This window comes from Melopsittacus undulatus, chromosome 10, assembly GCF_012275295.1.
Source record: "Melopsittacus undulatus isolate bMelUnd1 chromosome 10, bMelUnd1.mat.Z, whole genome shotgun sequence".
NCBI lineage: Eukaryota > Metazoa > Chordata > Aves > Psittaciformes > Psittaculidae > Melopsittacus > Melopsittacus undulatus.
In genome coordinates, this window is record NC_047536.1 from 31082346 (window position 1) to 31101391 (window position 19046).

Below are 19046 nucleotides of genomic sequence, written 5' to 3' on the forward strand. Positions count from 1 at the left end.
GGCCCTCTCCTGGTCCCCACAGTGGATGGAGCCCAATGTGCTACAGACCCCATCCATGCAGCCTGTCCCTGGCCAAACGTGGAGCCTGTAGCCCCAGCCCACACCTCCCCACTTTCTTTCCCTGCACCCGGCTGCAGGGCCAAGGCCATCCCCCACACTGAGGAGCATGCCTGCCCCAGCAGAGCCCTGCAGCTGAGGCTGCTGGGGCAGGGGGCCCTGTCAGAGGCTGGATTTTAGCTCTCTCATGTGTTCTCAGCCTCTCCATCAGAGTCTGGGGGCCGTTTCACAGGCACTGTGTGGTAAGTCTCTCCTACTCCACGAGCAGGGACCTCGCCTCCAAGGAGGGTCCCCTCTCCCCTCTCTCAGCATCCTGCACCCTACCAGCACTGGTGCACCTCCCTGCCTCTTCTGCTGTAAGCAGGACCGGGCAGCAGCAGCAGGGAGGGGAAGGGAAGGGAAAGGGCTGCCTGGGGCAGGGGGTGACTGGCTCTGCCCCTCTCCCCGTGCAGGCACCGGAGCCGGAGCTGGGGGAGCAGTACGAGGCCGTCTGCGACTCTACCTACAGCGAGGCCGAGTCAGCCGCCGCGGAGGTGCTGGACCTGCCTCTGCCCAGTTACTTCCGCTCCCGGAGCCACAGCTACCTCCGAGCCATCCAAGCGGGCTGCTCCCAGGAAGAGGACACGGGCTCGGTCCGCTCCATCTCCCCCCCGCCGACGGGCAGCCTCAGCGGCAGCAGGACCCTGCCCACCAACAGCAGTGAGTGCAGCGGTGGCGGAGGGGAAGGGCTGTGAGGGGACAGGGGATGCTGCTGCCCATCGCATGTTGAGCACTTGAGGCACTGGGCTGTGATACCTGTGTCTCCATCCGTGCTTGTTCAAGACTTCGGTGGGTTTACGGCAGGCCAGCAGCCAGGCATAGCACTTGGATGGCTGGGTCCTTGGATGATGCTGATCTCTGGATGCAGGCACTGAAATGGCATACAGGTTGCTGGGATCCAGCTGGCATGTCTTGCAGAGGTCTAGGAGAGCTCTGGACCTTTGCAAATGGGCATCACTGAGGCTTCAATTGGTTGGTGTTGTACAAGAGGGGCATCCTGAGAAGCACACTGGTATTTCTCAGCTTGACAGCATCAGTCTGGGTCAATAGAGGTGGGTGCACCATTGTCTGCAGGTTTAATGGTCTCCCTGCTCCGATGCAGGGCTCTGGGGTGAAAAAACTGAGAACCCTCACCCATTTACTTCCCATGGACACCTTCCTGCTGCAGCATCCTCAGCTCAGCCCAGAAGAACTGCTCCCATCATGTGCCCTGTCCCTGAGAGTGGGTTTGGGTTTCTTCTCTGTCGGGACCCATCCTAAAGAGGCACCAGCACAGCAGTGCTGTGCTGACGCCTGCTTCTCCTTCTTTGAGAACAGGGCGGGGGTTGAATCATAAATCAGAGGGGTTCAGCAGCAGCTGAAGTGCAGCAAGCTCCATTTCACGAAGGGTCTGTGTGGGGAGCAGGGCCAGGTGGGAGAGCCCTGACAAGCTGTCACACCTCTGACAAGCCAGGTCCTCCCACAAACGCCTGTGTCACTCGTGCATTACAAGGCAATTAGATCCCGTTTGACAGCCAGCGAGACAGATGATGAGCTGCCCTTGATCAGCTTTAAACAAAGCTCTGTGCCTTGCGAAGCTGGAGACTCAAAAGCCCCAGTGAAACCTATTCATCTAATTGCCAGCATTCGGCCGACAGCCACGCTGTCTCCTGAGCATTACAAAGGGCTCCCCAGCCCCAGCTCCTTCTTATTAGCAGCAGCACTGGGAATTGCTTGTTTAATAGGCTGCTTGTAATACAGAGCTGAATATTTGATGTCCAGGGGAAGCAGGAAAGCAGAGGTGAACAAAGCACAGCAAAAGGAGAGGAGAATCCCCAGTGTAGAGAGCCCAGCCCAGCCTCCACCCATCGCACCAGTGACAGCAGGGAAAGCTCACACCAAGCCAGTTCCTACTCAAGCTCTTCCCAGACTATCCAATGCCATCTGGTAATTCCACCCATGCTCAGAGCATCCTGCTCTGGGATTCGGCAGGCTGTTCTCAGAAAGCCAGGAGTCTGCTCCTTATCCTGTGCCCAAATCTCCTCCAGGGAGGCCAGGGAACCCAGCTCTGCCTCCTGCCCCAGGACTGGGCTGTCTCTGTTAACCCATCTTATGAGTGGTCAAGATGCCTCTGAGAGTGTGAGCTCTGTAGGACAGTGACCCTCTGGTTCTTCCTTTCTGCTGACCCCCTGATGGCAGCTCTGGGTGCACAACACAACTGCCCATACGAATGGGCTCCAGACACCATGTGCCTGTTCGTATGCCAAACCTTTGCCAAGCCCAAACTGGCCAGAGAGCACTACATAGGAGAGATATTCCCCAAAGTCATGACAGAACAGCTGCTCTTTAGCATCCAACCTGCTTTCTGCCTTCTTTTTGCTTCTTTTATTTATTTCTTTTCATCCTTCAATTAGAGAGATGGCTCCCAGAACCATTGCTGTGCTGGGAACCCTGCCCCTGGAGAAGGCAGATCCCAGTCCAGTGCCCTGGTACTGATGCTCTTGCAAGGGGAGTACAACTGTGCTCAGTGGAGGAAAGACCAAATACCTGCACACCTCCATGCACTCTCAGCACAAAGCAGCATCATTCTGACCAAATCCCCAAGGGCTGGTTCACTGTGGGATAGGTTTCCATGGCTTGTGGGAAAGTCACGTAGCACTGTGAGGTTTGTGAGGGATGGATACAGGCACCCTCCTCCTCACCCTCCTCTGTGCGCAGTGATTATCCAGTGGCTGGGTAGGAAGGCAAGTTCTGCTCCTTTCTTCTCTTGGCTGTCATGGCCTTCTCTTCTTTATGGGGAAAAAGTAGTGGTGTGAAGGCAAAGGAGAAACCAAACCGGGCTAAGAGATGCTGTTCAACCTGTGCATGAGCAGGCACAGACTAGGAGTAGGGAGCCACCCCAACCCCATTGCTAATTCAATCAGCAAGAGCACCCTTTCAGGAGAGAGACTTACCATTGCCTTCAGACTTTCTCCTTCTTTTTGACCTAGATTTCATGTTCCAGAAATAGCTTTCTTTGACATACCAGCGTGAAAGGGATTAGAGTGTGTGTGTGTGTGTGTGTGTGCACGCACGCGCCAGGGAGAGATTTGTGTCATGTGCTCCAGTGTTTGTAAGGGGGAAAAACAGGCGCATAAACATGTGCTATCATCTATTCATATGTCTATAGGCACAAAGAGATGGATGACAACTGTTTCTGTTCACATTTAAGTGTTAATTTTTCACATCTCTTTTCCTTGTTATGGACATTCCACTACCAAGCCCTGTGCCCAGACAGTGCTCCCTTTTCCCCAGGAAGCCTGTACCATGGCCACAACCCTGCATTCCAGTTCCACTGCCAAAATATCTCTGTCCTTCTGCCTCAGCAAAGCTGTGCTTGGTGCTCTTTGCTGCCAGGTTTCAGCTCTACTACAGGCAGCACCCAGCTCAATAAGCTCTGCTCTGCTGCGTGCACGTGTCTCTGGCACCAGGAATGGCTGCAATGGGTTTGAGCACCCCATGGAAATGACACTTGTTGGGTCCCCAGGAAGTGGGGAGCTGCAGCTCTCCTGTGATGCTGTGCTGACACAAGCAGATGCAGGGGAGATTGAAGCAGTTGCCCACAGGCTTAATACTGGGAAGTGAGCCTGGCTCCAAGGTCCTGGCCAAGCCTGCTCCTGCAAAGGAGTTGAAAGGCAGGCAGCTGCCAGCCTTTTCCTTTGGTAATATGGTTGGAAAGTCAAGTCCTTGCTGCTAGTTTTCATCAGATGACAGGAAAGGGAGTCGGCAGTGCTGTCCTCATGGGAGAGGAGGAGAAACTGAAGCGCCAAGGGGGAGCAGAGCCTCTGGGGGAGCACAGAGCTGCCCTGGTATTGGGCAACCAACAGATGCTGTGTTGTGTTCCTGCCGTCAGTGATGCTCAGCATCTCCCTGCACCTCCCTATGGGGCTACAGGGCTTGTGCCATTACCCAGCAGTGATCAAGAATGGTCTAACCTCAGACACACACGTGTCAGGACAGCAGGACTGAGTGAGGTTTAGTGAGCACAGGCAAATGGGGATTTCTTTGTGTGCATTTCTCCTTGTCCTGTGTTGGTTTTCCTCTTCTTTACGCTTTCCCATTACTTTTTCCATTTATTGAGCCACAGTGTGCATACTTCTGAGGATTCAGGAAGAGATCAGCTCAGAGGTCCATGGAGCCGCTCAGCCTGTGTGGTTAAGGGGCTCTCATCCCAGAGCTACTCTCCACTCCTAGGAAGCAGCAGAACTAAAACAAGTCTCAGGGCTAATTCCCTGCTGAAATCCTCCTTTGGCCCCACTTTGCTGCTCTGAGAGCAGCAGCAGCACCACATCCACAACAATTCCATCACTGAAGTGGCTCAGCCCTGCCTGTACTGTGCCTGAGCTCAGTGTGGTGCTTCCTCAAGGTGCTTTGATCTCTCCTTGCTGCAGACCAGCCCTTCTCCACATGCAGCGCAATGAACCCGCCGAGTCATAGATAGAGCATCCGAGCACTGATGCTAAGAGTGAGGAGTTGTGGCAGCACATGTGTTCCTGGCAGGAGCACCACTGCCTGCAACAGCACAGGCCCTGCACTCTCCTGGTGGCCACACCATGCTGGGCTTGGGGGCATCCACTGCCCCGTCCCATGTCAGACCATCGCACGGTGTGGCTCCGGTCTCGCAGGGCGCTCTCCCTGCTCACAGTCTGCACGAGCCCCATGCTCGGCTCTGGATGTCTGTGCGTGTGAAGGGATGGAGCTGGATGCTGCTCCAGCATCTAGCACGTCCGTGCCCAGGGTGCCAAACCCACCGCGGTTCCAGGCTCTCCCGTGCAGCTTACACCCCCCGTGCCCCCTCCGCACTTCCACCCTCCCTCATTCTGCCGTGCCGTGCCCGGTCCCCCTCCCGGTGCCCAGCAGGACGGAGCTGCCGGCGGGAAGCCCCCGCCCAGGGGAACACCCGCTTTCCCCGGGTTTGCTTTTCCATCCATTGTCTCCACGCTGGAAACCCCCCGCGGCCGTGGCCGGTACCGGATCCGTGAGGCCGAGCTCGCCCATGACCGGGCCGCATCTTTGGGCTGTGCCGACATCGCCTGGGCCCCCCCCCCGGTACCCGGTACCCACCGGGGAGAGCACCGCGCGTGACCGCGCCCGTCGGTGGGCGCACCCCCCCCCCCCGGGCGGTGACGCGCGTGCGCGGGGCGGGGCGGTGATGCGCGGGGCGGGGCGGGGCCCTATTTAAGGCGCGGCCCCGCCCGCGGGGCGCAGCCGGAGCAGGCGGGCGGGCGCGGTGAGTGCGGCGGCGGCCTCCGCGCGTCTCCTCCCTCCTCTCGCCGTTGCCCGCAAGGAGCAGCCGGACGCGGCCCCGGGCCTGTGCTTCCCCTCAGCGGGTGCGGCCCGGCCTCCCCTCCGCGGGACTCGACCGAGCGCTCCCTTTTCTCCCCCCTCCCTGTTTCTCCGGTCCCCTCCGCCCCTTCTTTGTGTCTCCCATGGCTTTGTGTCTGGAGCTCCTCAAGCAATGTGAGTGACTGCCCGGGGCGCGGCGGGCGGGCGGGGGGCCGGGCCCTGCATGGCTCCGCGGCGGGGGTTGCCGCGCCCTGCCCTGCCTTGCCTTGCCTGCCCTGCCTGCTGCTGCCGCCGCTTGCCGGTGCCGCCGCCGCCCCGCCGCGATCGCAGGTGGTGCTTCCGCTTCCCACGCGTGGCTCGGTCCCCGCGGGGAGCTGCGGGGAGGGGGTGCCCCGTGGTCCCTCCCGAGCCGCCTTCGCTGTGTCCCCGCGGGCAGAGCTGGGCCCTGCCGGGCGGCTCGGGGGGTGCTTGGCTCCGGAGCGGGTTGGGCTCCCCGGGCAGTTGCGGGAGGCCTCCGGGCAGCCTCTGTGTGCTGGAGGAAGGAGGCAGCGCTGAGCTGAACGCGTTCTTTCCCCGGTGTAAGGGTGGTGGTGGGGGTCTCCCTCCCCTCGAGAAGAAAAGGGCGTTTATTGTCTTCAGTGTGGAAGCTGACATTTAGCAGCGCAGCGAACTGGCATCCCCTGGCCAGAGCAGGACTGAGAAGTCCATTGCCTTTGCCTATGAGAACAGGTCGTGGCAGAAGGTACCTGATGGTGCAGTCCAGCCTGGAGCTGCCTTTACCCTGGCCCAAGAGTTCAGGTGGAATGGCTCTGAATCTCCTTGCAGGTGTAGCTCAGGTGATGTGTGTGGTTGGGTTTGACCAGTATTCAGTGTAGTGCTTAATTTCTTCTCCAGTCCTCATTAAGAGGTTCAGAAAGGCGGGATCATTTCCAGGATGCTGTTGATAGGACTCCTATTGCTCTGCAAATGCATGGAGCTTGACCTCAGGTTGTGCAGAAGATGTGTGTCTGAGACAGGAATTAGGGTCTCTCAATCCCAGGCTGTACCTTGCCACTTGGGGGAGGAAGGGAAGGAAAGGGGAAGGAAAAAAAGCCCCACAGCATGTGGCATTGGATCCGAAAATAAATTCCGATCATGTGGGATGATAGCAAGCCAGATTGCCAAGTCGTGTAAGTTGGCAGACTTGACTCCAGAGGGTCCAAATTACTTAGCTGGTAATTGCTCTTCCAACAGGAATTTGGTGCTATGAAGTTACACATTCCTGAATGTGCAGAGAAAAGCAAGCCTGCCTAGTGATCAGAACTAGCCTGCTTGTCTTTCAGAGTCAGATAATTTACATGTGTGTGCTCTGCAGGGGTACCAGGTATTCAGAAGATTTTGTGCAGGATTTGATGTGTTGCAGTCATGGAAAACTAAAAGCTCCTCTTTAAGGTGCAAGTGCGAAGCTGCTATATGCTATTTTTGCAGCTATAGCTTGCTATTTCTATTCCACTTCTGTAGTGGCAGCGTAGGAGTTCTTGGTGTAGCTGAGGGCCCTGGGATCTCTAACTTAGCCCTTGAAGTGCTGAGGCATAACTATGATGCTGTGTGCCAGGTCTGGAAGGACAGGATGACCCTTTGCAGCCCCTGCCAGGTCCTTGTCAGCACAGGTGGTAATGCTTGTTTCTGTTATATATGACTTCACTGTATTGCAAATACTAAGAATATGGTGGGGTTGCATAAACCATGGAGGGCTCCGAGGCCAACAGGTACCTTGGTGGAACTTGATCGGCTGTAGCTGGTGTCCCAGCCCTGTAGCTGACAGGGCAAACATAGTCAGCTGCTGGGAGAGCTTGCATTTCGCTTCGCAGCTGTGTGTGAGTCAGTAGTTGGATACTCGGTTGCTTAATGTGTGCATGCAGTTTACATTTGTGGACGCTTCTGACTACTTAGCTCAAGGTTATTCATCCGCTGCTCCAGCCTGATGTGTAATGCATGGGAGACCTGCTGCTCCGTGAGCTCATTCGTAGCTGTGCATGCTGCCAGAGCAATATAATTTAAAACGCATTTAATGGATAACTGCTAACCACCAGGCGCTTACAAATAACTGTATGTCAGTTCTTGTCTCCTGTATAGATCCTCCCTGTTTGAGTCCAGACTGAACTGTTCACCAGAGCCTGTAAAAGTCACTCTTGTGATGCTTAATTTCCCTACCACCACCCCACACTCCACACCTTCCTGCAGAAGCCAGGTTGCAGAGCTGTGCTGCACCAGGGCATGGTTTGTCTCCTCACCTGGTACTTTTGCTCTGGATAACCTGTGCAAACAGCCTCAAATATTTAGTGGATTGAGGAGGCATAATTGGATTCAGTGCGGTGCAAGTTACAGTAACATATGTGAGCTGGAAGGATTAAGGCTGTACGGGCATGTGGCCCTGCTCAAGAAAAATCCACTTTAATATCTGCAGTGAAAAGTCATCAGTGTGTTTTCCTATCAGAGCAGATTTAAGAAGGGAGGGGAGAAATACTAAGTATGATTGCTGTTGGCTTTGAAAGGTGATTAATGTTCAGGCTGTCGGATCAAGTCCTGTGAAGGCTGTAGTTGGGCTTGAGGATGAGAATGGGAAATTTGAGTCCCTCTGGAAGAGCTCACAAAAAAATGAGTTTATCCTTCCCTTCTCTCCTGGTCTCCTTGCCAAGCTGCCACCTGGAGAGAGGAAGAAGGGGGGCAGAAAATGACACCAAACTCTTTGAAATAAGCTGCCTTTAAACAAGTGGAAGTTAAACTGTTTGCAGATGGGTTAATTAATGAGAGGAGTGGGGGTTCTGTCCTCTTCAATTTGTCTTGCAAAATTAATGAGTTGCTGGTCCTTTGTGCAGATGGTCACACACTAACTCAGCCTTCTGGCCCCTGGAGAAGCAGTGGCTGAAGTACTGACCTGGGCTTTAGCCCTCTGCTTCACTTCTCTGGTCTGTTGGGGTGTGGATTGTAAATGCAAAAGGCACCATTTCAAAAGCATTTGCAATGACCACTGAAAACAGTGAGCTGGCTGCAGAGGTACATCTGCCCATGAGAGTCTGGTCTCCAGTTTTATGGGCAGCCTATGGTAGGGCAGTACCTGTGTCTACATAGCAGTGTGGCTGTTAGTCTGCTGTTGAGGGTGACAAGCAGTCTGGGGGAAGCAGTGGTCCCCCAGACCAGAGACTGATTTCTGTAGAGGACAGGGCTGTGGGTTGTGTGTTATCAGGCCTCTTAGCAAATTTCCTTGTAGCATTTCAATACTGTGAAAGAAGACAGCTGAGTTCTGATGATCTCTTACTTCCCCCTGGGGTTCTTGGTAGTGGGCTTGGTCTGTGCTGTGAAACTGCCAGTAAAGGCATGGAGGTGCACATGTACTTACTGGCATTCAAGGATGATGTCCAATACCTATGTGAGTGCTGCAGCCTGCCTGCTGCTTCATCATAGGAGGAGGTGCACACAGGAACCTGGTTATCCTCACAGCTCTACAGGCTCTCTGGGGTTATGTTTGTCTGCCCTGGCAACACCAAGAAAATAAAGACAGTCGCTTTAAAAGGGACTTGCTTGAGACAGGCTATAGCTTGCTACACCAGACAGCAGTGCTCAAAAGGAGAATAATGTAAAGATGCATGCATTTTAAACACTTGCACTAGTATTTACATTAAGGGCACGTTGATCATCAGTCTTGTGTATCTGATTTGGTGCTCTTCATTAAGACATCCAGGTTTCACTGTAATGATCTTTTCTTCTCAACCTAGTTCTAAGAGATCAAAGCTTAAGCAACTGTGTTGTCTCTCCAGTTTGAAGTTGGCCAGGAAACTTGAGTGGTGAATGTTTCAAAGGTTCTTATTACAGATTCTTACTTGTGGTGCAAGTCGTTCAGAGCTGGAATTAAAGATTAGAAGTTGTATGTGCCTTTACTGAGGTGCTGTCATAGTGCAAGGAGATATTTGATGAAAGCTGAAAGGTATTTAAGGGTTGATAAAAGGGAATTTTTATTGCAGGTTCTTGTCATAAGAGTAGTCAAACTTCTAAAACCTCTATTTTCCTTGTTTCTTATATTCTGGGAGTGGTTGAGGATCTCACTGGAAAGAGCCCCAGCAGGGAATTTGCTGTGCTCAAGACTAAAACTGTGGATACATGAGGGTGGGTGTATCTGCAGCTGCATTAAACTGAAAGCTAAAATTGGAACGCTCAAGCATGGTTATTACATCCTTCATAGGCCTCCTACATAGGACAGTTCATAAGACAGTTACCTGTGTCTGAAGCTAGAAAATGAACCAAAGGCTACTGTGGAGTTGTCCCCAAGGGAGTCCCTGGACCCTCTGCTAAAGGCCTGTGTTAGGAGCTGTGCTGCTGGAGAACAGTGAGCCAGCACACTGCTGCAGCACTGCTCTCTTTGCCTCTTGTAAGGTCACTTGAGCAATGGCTTTGTCGGGAAGCTTTCTGTTCCTCGTTTGAACCCTGAGGCTTTTCTCTGTCTCTCAGCTTGGCCCAAACATGGGGTCCTGACTCATGACGTTTCTGTCCAGGAACCCTTCCAGGTTTTGGTGCGCTCTGTTGAACGATGCCCAGTGTGTTCTCGTCTGAGCTGCTGCTCCAGCAGCAGTCCTGGGCTGGGAATTCTGGTGCCTCAGCGCTGCTACTGAGCAGAGCAAGCTCCCTGGTGATGCAGAGCTGGTGCAGTGCCCAGCCTCGTGCAGTGTGGGCTGGGACCTTCCAGGGAGAAGGTGGCTTTGGGGAGGTGGGTACGAGTAGAATAGAGCTGGAGAGCTTTTCCCAGTGCCTGAGCAGCTGCTTATTCTGATCCCTTAGGAATAAGAGTGCTGGACAGTGATTGCACCTCTGAGCCCTGGTCAAAGTAGCTGTTTTGCTTTGCAAGCACTGAGTTTCAGTGAACCTGAATTTGCAGTGTGAGAAAGGCAAGGTTTTGACCAGCGGAATCCTGGGTGCAGCCTGTTCCCTCGGCCATGGCGCTGCTGCTGCTGGTCTTTGTGCTTGGCACCAGGCTCCAGTCCCTGCATCTCACTGTCACCCTCCAATCTTCTAGGGCATTCTGGAGGCTGCTGCTTCTAATAGTGGTAATACACCACACATTAGCTTTTATCGCTGTGCTGTTAACGTGCTCACTGGAGATGAGTGCTGCAAAATGCTCTGGGTTGCTAAGAGGAGGCTGCCAAAGCAGGATCTTGCAGCCCTACTCGCTCAGGAGTCATTCATGCTGAAGTCAAACACTGAATCGGGCTGATGGGGGAAATTGGGGCTGTGGCCGAAGGGAAAGAAACAGCTTGTATGGATGTCTTCAGTTGTATTGCCTGTGTAGCTGCTGGTGCAGACGTTCCCTGTCAGCTGTGCAGGGCGTGCCCGCTGCTGTGTGTGCTTTCAGAGGATGGCTTGGCTGTGGCCGGTCTGTTTCACCTGATCTGCTTGTTCACTGCGGGCAGCGGCTGGGGCATCCCCGCCTTTGGCTGTGGGATGCTTTAGCCCCTTCTCGTAGTGCTTCAGAGGACAGAGTCAGTGCGGCATCAGGACTGCCTGGTCTGCAGGGTTAAGAGAAGCTGTGGCTGCCCCATCCCTGGCAGTGTTCAAGGCCAGGGTGGACACAGGGGCTTGGAGCAGCTGCTGCAGTGGAAGGGGTCCCTGCCCATGGCAGGGGTTGGAACCGGATGAGCTTTAAGGTCCCTTCAGCACAAACCAGGCTGTGACCCTATGAAGAGGGAGGCAGTGCCCGTTGTGTGAGGGCTGCGGGGCGGGCGGCAGCGAGCAGGAGCCGTCCCGGTGCCGAGCGGCCCGGGCTGCAGTGGGGAGATGCAGCCCGAAGGGGGTTTCTCACGGCTGCTTGAACCGGTGTCAGGGCGTCCCGGCCCTGCGGTGTCCGCGAAGCCTGTGTTTGACCCGGCCGCGCTGCTGGCCCTGCCCGGTGCCCTCCCTCCCTCCTGTGTCCCGAAGCGGGCCCGGCCCGGTCCCAGCGGCGGCCCCCGAGGCCCGGGCCCGCGCCGCTGCGCTCACGCCGCCCGCGCTTTGCGGCCGCTGCTCTTTGCAGCAGGCCGTAGGGCGAGGGAAGCGCCCGGGCTCTGGGCCTGCTCCTGCTCCAGGGCCCCGGGGCCGCTGCGGTGACCGAGGCGGAGCCGCGGCGCTTGCCCTGACCCCGCGGCCGGCCCGGGCCGATGCGGATGAGGGGCCCTTCGAGGCCCGCATGGGCCGTTCCAGCCTCGCCCAGGGCGGAGCGGGGCCGCTGCTCCGGTGCGGGCCCCTCCTGCTCGGGCCGCTGTGCCTGGGGAGGTGGCCGGGCTGGAGGGGCCGCGGGCTGCCAGGCCTGCCGGGGAGCGCTCCCCAGCCTGTGCCTTGGGTATTAAATACAGCAAGTTGTAACAGGCAGGGATGAGGAGCCCCTCTTCTCCCCTCTTCAAACTGCTGTGCCCAGTCCCCGATAGCAGTGGATGATGTCCCCCCACGGGCCCAGAGCAACTGTGCTTTCTATGACAGCTCCCCCAGCACACAGCTCCGGTGGGGTTCATGAAATTCCATGAGCTTGCTGTGATGGAGCAAAGAGATCAGACTAATGAGGCCGCCTCAAATCAAAGGACAGAACAGGGCCAGCCATTTGGGCTGCGGGTGTTGTGACAGCGGTAGACTTTGAAGCACTGTCTGCTTTCTTCTGGCACTGCTGTTTGTGAGCTTACCTTTGATTTACTTGTTTCAGGGCTCTCAATATCTTGGGTGCTGGCAGAGACAGCTCTAAAATTAGAGGCTGGTTATTGCCAGGGTTGTTATTTCTGCTTCCCTCAGGTTTCTTTCCCTGCTGCAGCTGATTTCTAAGTGCTGCGAGGCCTGGCTCAAACAAATCCATGTTTTCTCCTCTCTCCAAGCTCTTGCTCAGTTAGGAAACATGCTTCGGGTAAGGGTGATGGTATGTTCAGACACCAGGTGGATGTGACTGCGGTTCTGGGTGAATGAGCTCATGTACCAGGAACACCAGGCCAGAATGAACTAAAGAAAAGTGAGCTAAAGCCTATTTGCAGAGTAAAAATGTAGCTTGTGAAAGCCAGAGCTGCTTGGGTGCTGTCCTGCAGAAGGGGGTGTGTTGGAATGTGAGTGTCTGGTAGCAGTGATTTGAGGAAGTCCTGCTGTCCCGTGCCACAGGATGGCTCAGTGGATCCTGGCAGTAACCCTGGTCACTGGTAATGCCTTAACTCAAGACCTGCAGTTGTGTGTGAAATAATTTAGCAGGCTGAGGTAGGAGCCTGTAGATGTGGAGTGTATGAAGACTCTTATGACTGAGAGCTGCTGCTGCCACAGCTGGGGGTACATCTGTTACATCTGCTTTATGTGAATTCTCATGGTGTGGTGCCTTTCAGCATCACTTCTTTTCAAGTTGGCTCAGTTAGAGTTTTAGCCAGCTGTGCCCCTTATCACAAAACCTGATGACTGCCCAGACTCTGCATGCCCAGTATTAGGAACCTCTGTCTTTCATTCCTTTCTTCCCCATTGAATTGCAGAAGAGAACCAGAACAGCCCTGGGACTGCAGCAAGTGCTGCCTGACTAACAGGTGCTGTAGAGTGGAGAGCAGAGATGAGTCAGGGAGGCAGATTTGGCTTAACATGTCCTCAGCAGCATGGTAACAATATAACTTACACTAGCAGAGACTGCTCTTCTGTTTGTGTTATTGATTTGCAGGTTGAAAACAATATGTATGGCTTAGATAAGCAGAGGGTCCAGATCTTGTTCATATGACCTATTTCAAATCCCGAGTGTGCTTAATAATCCTTGAAGGTGGAGTGTTAGCTGGCATGAGTCACTGCAGATCAGTGGTCTTAGATTGGTTTCTTTTGTCTCTTCCCCCCACACATGCATGTGATGCTAATTGTAGCAAGCTGAAAGGCACTTGGGAGCTTTACTTGAGTGTGGTGGGCTGAGAAGCCTCCTAAACATGTGGGCAGGTTACAATGGGAAGGAGAACTTGTCGTGAGGGGGGAGGAAAAATGATCTAGCTAGATCCCAGCACTAAAGAACAGGCTGTGCTGGGAAAGATATCATGGGTTTTCCAGGCCAGAAGGGATTCTTTTTATACTTGGCTGTGCTTTGGGGGTTTTAGGCTCACCTGGCAAACTTAAAAGCAAGGTTTTCATTGTGGAACGATGTACTTCTACAGCAGCTTCTCTTATTTCTGGCAATTACGAGGCTTCCAACCACAAAAGAGCTTTCTTGTTCTAATTGGCCTCCTCCTGTTTGGATTAATCAGTGTTACTCTGTCACCATGGAGATGATCGTGATGTCATGAGCTGCAGCATCACTGAGAGGTGGCTGGGAGGCAATTCCTAATATTCGCCTCATCCCATCCAGCCTCGTAATCAATAGCTGGGAGCACAGTAGGTTTCAGGGGTATAGAGCTTTTAAGTGAGCCTGAATTACAGCTGTGATTTTAAGGCTGTTGCTTCAGAAGCGATGATGGAAGAGGTGTAATATAACCACGTTCTTGAAACTACTTTCACTGCCCTGCCTCTTGTTGAGCTCACTTATTTGAACTAAGTACATGGCAGGAAGCCCAAAGTGTCCAGTTATTGCTGTGCTGCTTCACTTGAGCCCTGTTAACAACCAGTTGTGATGCTACAAACCCGAGTACCCACTCGGCTGCATTCCAGTCACACCAGGACAGGTTCCAGCTCCTGTGGCTGGGTACCAGGTGTACTGAGCCTGTCTGTCTAGCCCTGCCATCAGTCGGAGAGGCTGATATGTCACAAGGGGTGGCAGTTTGAGGAATGTTTTAGAGTCTCTTGCCTTTCCAACACTTCTGAGGCAGTTGTTTCCACTGTGGGAATATTTAAACAGATAATGGGGTTAACTGGGCTGCTGAGAGCTATGAGATGAGATGGTGAAAGCCAACAGCATTTAACTTGTATGACCTCGTGTACGAGCTCGGAGATGGTAACATAGTTGAGAACTGGGTTTCTTTCTTAGCTTAATTCTGCTCTTTGCTAAAATGCTGGGAACTTGCTGCCTATTTCCTGAAACTTACACTGCAAAGACTGTGTTTTGCTCTGTGGGATCTCTCCCATGCGTTAGTCCTCAGCTTTATCCATGTTCTTGTAAGGGGTCTCTTTGAGAGTATGGCAGAGTGTGCTTGATGCCATGTCTTGAGCTGTAACAGCCTGCTCAAATACTGACTAATGGGAGGCAGGATGCTCTGCAGTGCCTGGCTTAGTAAGCAGGTAGCTAATGCTTTCCAACTTGCCCCTTTTGATAAAGGGGCTTTGCCTTGGCTGTCACAGAGAAGCATGTAGTCTTTAACATTTCTGTCTGTATTAGTCTGATGTTAGGGAGGAGGCATTTGGATTTGTCCCTGTTTGTGGGGTGTATCTGAAGCTCTCACACTGCTGGGTGCTCCCCCCGCCCCCGACTCAGCAGGAACCTCATGCACTGCACCTGCACGCTTTGGCTTGGGCTGCTCTCAGTGTAATCTATCAAGGCTGGCACTTGCTTGGCAAGCACAATAGTACATCTTCTCCCTTGTGCCTTCCTTGTTTTAGGCAGCCTTGTATTCAGACAAAAGAGATAAAATTGCATGGAATATGGAAGCTGAAACAAGCTGACTTTTTCAGGGCGAGAGAAATTCCTGGCTGTTTTCCTGCAAGGATCAGAACTGGTTTTCAGAAGTTCTGCTGACAGACTCCTCTTCCTAATTTATCTTGGGAACTGCTGGGCTTTTAAGATGAAAGGCTAGAGCAGCTCATAGCATGAAGGCAAAATGCGTTTCACTTTGTCTGTTCCCTTAGAACCTTTGATACTTGTCCTTCTTAGGGAGCAAATGTGACTGAAGGACCAATTGCATTTGAATTGTGGTTATTTGTAGTGCTGTTGATCTTAAATTAGCTACCTGTCTGGCCAGAGATGCTAACCCTGCTTTATAACCAGCATTGGTTAAAAGCTGTACAGGGCAGGAAGTGTTTTAGTTCTCCTAACACTGATTGCTACAGGCAACCCACACCAAGGCTACCTTGACTCTTAAGACTTCTAGCACTAGAGGTACTCTAGAGGAGAAAATGAATGCAAGAAGGTCTAAGATTGAAATTATTTAGGATCTTTATCAGTTGGAGGCAGATTTCATTCAGGAAGAGTTAAAAGCTCATTGACAAATGGTGCATGGTTTGTAAGTTCAGGTATATTTTTAGCATGCTTTCAGTTTTCAGTGTGTGTAGAAAACTGCCTTATCTATGGGAAGGGTAAAATGAAGCTTCCCTTAATACAGCAAATCAGTGAATTCCAAAGTATTTGGGAGTTTCCATTAAAGGCTATGAATAGATTGCTTCCTAGAAAGAAACTAGGCCTTCTAAGACAAGCCTTCAACCTGTGGGCTACTCTAAACACTGTTAACTCCAACAAATTCCTTCATTTCACAGCAAGTTGCTCATGTAATAGCTTACTCTTTCACAATAAGACTCTGCATGGAATTCCTTATCCCCAAAACTTGCTTGTGCCCCAGGGGGGTGAACTGGGGGTAATTCTGTGGGTGAGTCCATGGTCTGATATTCTCAGTTGCTCTGTTCTTTTGCCAGTGATGACTTTTGGCAGGTTTGAATGCCAAGTGTACATCAGATAACCTGACCACTGTATGATCTCTGCTGCTGGGTTCCTTCCTGCAGTACTTGCAGGTTTCTTGAGTCCCTCAGACTGGCTTGGTTGGCACCTGTAATGATGCACTTGCAGAATGAAACACAGGTGTTAGCTAAGGTAGGCTGAGTACTTGAGGATAGGAAGAGAAACGTCAAACCTAATGTCCTGCAAATGAATGTGCTCTTCTCCTGAGTTCTCTGGAATTCAGCCATAAGGCATGTACCTGTCATTCAAACCAGTTTTAAAAGATACCTTTGTAGAAGGTGGTCACCTATAGGATGGTGAGCAGCATCCAAGTTACTAGGGAAGAGCAAGTGGGCACTTGAGGGTAAGCCTGCAAAATAGATCTGAGATATCAAGGGAAGTGGCATTCCTGCCTGAAAGATAAGGTAGGAAAATTGCTACAAGCTTGCCTGGGCATCATTCCAGCACTGGAGTTTCAGGCATTCTTTCGGCTGCACTTGCTTGTGACACCAAGTGCTTGTTCAGATTGTAAGTCAACAGAGCACATCCTGCAAGCCAGCACCTGGAGACGAAAATCCCTTTGGTTTGTGTTATCTCTGATAATGACTTTGAAACTAGAGCTGCCTGATCCTGTAGCAGCAGTGGCCATGTACACTTGATCAAAGGGAAAGGGAGCTCCTGCAGACCAGAGACGGAGGTTAACAAAGTACAGATTTGTGTCCAAAGCAAACTTACAGAGCAGATGCTCTTAAGTAAATGACTAAAAGTGAAGTTAGATAATGTGTGGGATACGTCAAGGTAAGCTGCTGTGCTTCAGAATGACAAGAATAGGCCTTTCTTTTTGGTGTGTCTGTACCTCTTGATAGCTGCTGGTCAGTGAGTGGCAAAAGATGAGAGTCCTTCTGTTTGCTTTAAACTAAAATTTGCTCTTCAAGTCTTGTCCATTGTTTCCTAACACCTCAGCAGAAGGAAGATACGTTGGTGAACCAAGGTCTGTGCTTGCCTGGGCTCTGCATGCTTACTGATGCTTTGTCACATGCAGGGGAAACACAAAGTGGACGAGGGTGGTGCTTGGCTTTCAATCTGAAAGGTCTCCTTGTGCAGCCAGTAGTGACACACTTGGAGGATGTGAATCACTGCTGTGTCAGTGGGATTTGCATATTTTGGGCAGACTTGTTGCACTGTGGTTTGGACAACAGTGAGAAGCTTTAAAGATGGAAGGGAAGCATAGCTGGGTAATGCTGCCAGACCAACTCCTTGTGCTGGAAGCTGAACTGTCAGTTCAACAGTGTTAAAACCGGTGCTTAATCCTGTTTGCAGGATTACAAGCAGCTTGTGAACAGCTAGTAAGTGGGTTTGCAAACCTGCACACCTGCCCACAGAGGCAGTGTGACCTCCTGCAGCATCCCCAGGAGCCACCCCTTGTGCTTAAGCTTTCATGGACAGGTTTGTGCTGGTTTAAGAGAACCTATGTGTGCTGTGCTGTGACAAGGACAGACCTGTGGTCACATATTGTCTGCTTTCTCCATGCAGCTGGCTTCTAGCTACTAACAGCTACTAACTAATTTGAAAGGACAGTGGATGCTGTTCAGTTGGCCTCTTACACTGAGGTTCTCTGAGCCTGTTCATCCATACCACGGCTGATGCACATCAGCCTTGGCACTGCTCTTGATTGAGTGTGGCTGCTGCTGGCTGTGTTGTCTTGGAGTCTGTCTTGTGTAATGCATCAAGGTCCGGTGAGTAGGGTCAGTAGGTTGCTAGTGGAGTCTCTTGCTGTGAACCAAGTGCTGCAGCTCTCAGCTCTGTGGGCTGATGCTTTGGTTGTCATTTTCCTGTATCTCTAAGTGGTAAGGATCAGAACTGGGGTTTTTACACAGCTACAATCACAGATGTAGGAAAGAAGTAGTCCAGCGGTATCTGCCAAAGGGGGAACTTTGCATGTTCTGCAGTGAACTTGTACGTATTGAACTCTGGTCTCCGCAGTTTCACCATGTTCCAGTATCTGAAAACTAGAGTTCAGTTTTCCTCTTATAGAATCATTATAGGTGAGACTTAGGAATAAATTTCTTAGCTGGTTTGATGGTGAAGTTTCATTGATAAAATGAGTGAATTTCCTTAGTAAGGAGTTTCTGATTAGGGAATTTTCCTAGTATTGCTGAACACTTCCAGGAAACATGTTGCTTAATAACACATCTGAATTGGTGCTTGGTAGCCTGTTAGGTGCCAGGACCGCTGTTCCCAGAGATCCTGGAAATGACCAAGTTCAAGGGCTGTGATTGCAGGTCTGCACATGCTCCTTAGAGTGTAGTTGCTAAACTGTTTGTGTCTGGAGTTTGTGGTTGTATTTCTCGCCTTGAGAGGCAGCAAGTGCTGTTGTGCACCTTGTCAGGCTGCACAGAGGTGTCTACAGCACTCACTAGCAGTAAGAAGGATGGAAGGGGGACAATGGGTTGTATTGATGTAGGGAAGCTTACGCTTAGTTGTGGTTTGGGGGGGTTTAAAGTGTGATGCGCCTGCAGGTTCAGGTTGTGCCTCCTGTTTTGCTCTTGGGTTCAGTTTGTCTTTTTCCCTGGCACCTTCAGATAGACAACAGGACAACAACCTCCCTCTCTGTTAAGTGGCTGAACACTCAAAATGACAGCGGAACATGGTGGGATGGAGTCTGACTTATACCTACCACAACCACACTGATAGCTTTCAAATTTCAGGAGCAGTCACTATTCTTTGCTGTTGCTCTTTGCACTATACTGCTCTCACACAAGCATAACTAATAAGATACTAATGACTGTTCTGATTGATACTAATGCACAGAGAATGTACATTGTATATGTGAAATATAAAAGTGACAAAACTTTAATGTTTTGAAGCTTTTTGTATCTAATATGCAAGAACCAAAGCCTAAGGCAGGGACTGCTGAATTAAACCATAAGGCAGTTCTGTCCTTGCATTCCTGAGTGCATTCTCTGATAACATCCTGGACTTGAGAACTTCAAGATCATTTGCTTACCGGAACCCATCTCTAGCTTTAAATGTTCTTGTGCTTTCCTCTGTGGTCAGAGTGCTTCATGCATAG

At 51.9% G+C, this 19046-nt stretch overlaps 1 protein-coding gene across 3 annotated transcripts in view; it reads left to right on the plus strand.

The window, feature by feature from the left end:
- Window positions 1–19046, plus strand: part of DLGAP4 (DLG associated protein 4) — a 50753-nt gene that overhangs the window by 11548 nt on the left and 20159 nt on the right. The window contains exon 6 of one of the 3 annotated variants that reach the window (XM_031047035.2): window positions 510–753. In XM_031047035.2, coding sequence (XP_030902895.2) covers window positions 510–753 — 244 coding nt within the window. Of the gene's footprint in view, window positions 1–509; window positions 754–5315; window positions 5345–5384; window positions 5575–19046 lie in introns of those variants that run through there. The other 2 variants (XM_034066624.1, XM_031047036.2) reach the window with 2 other exon arrangements.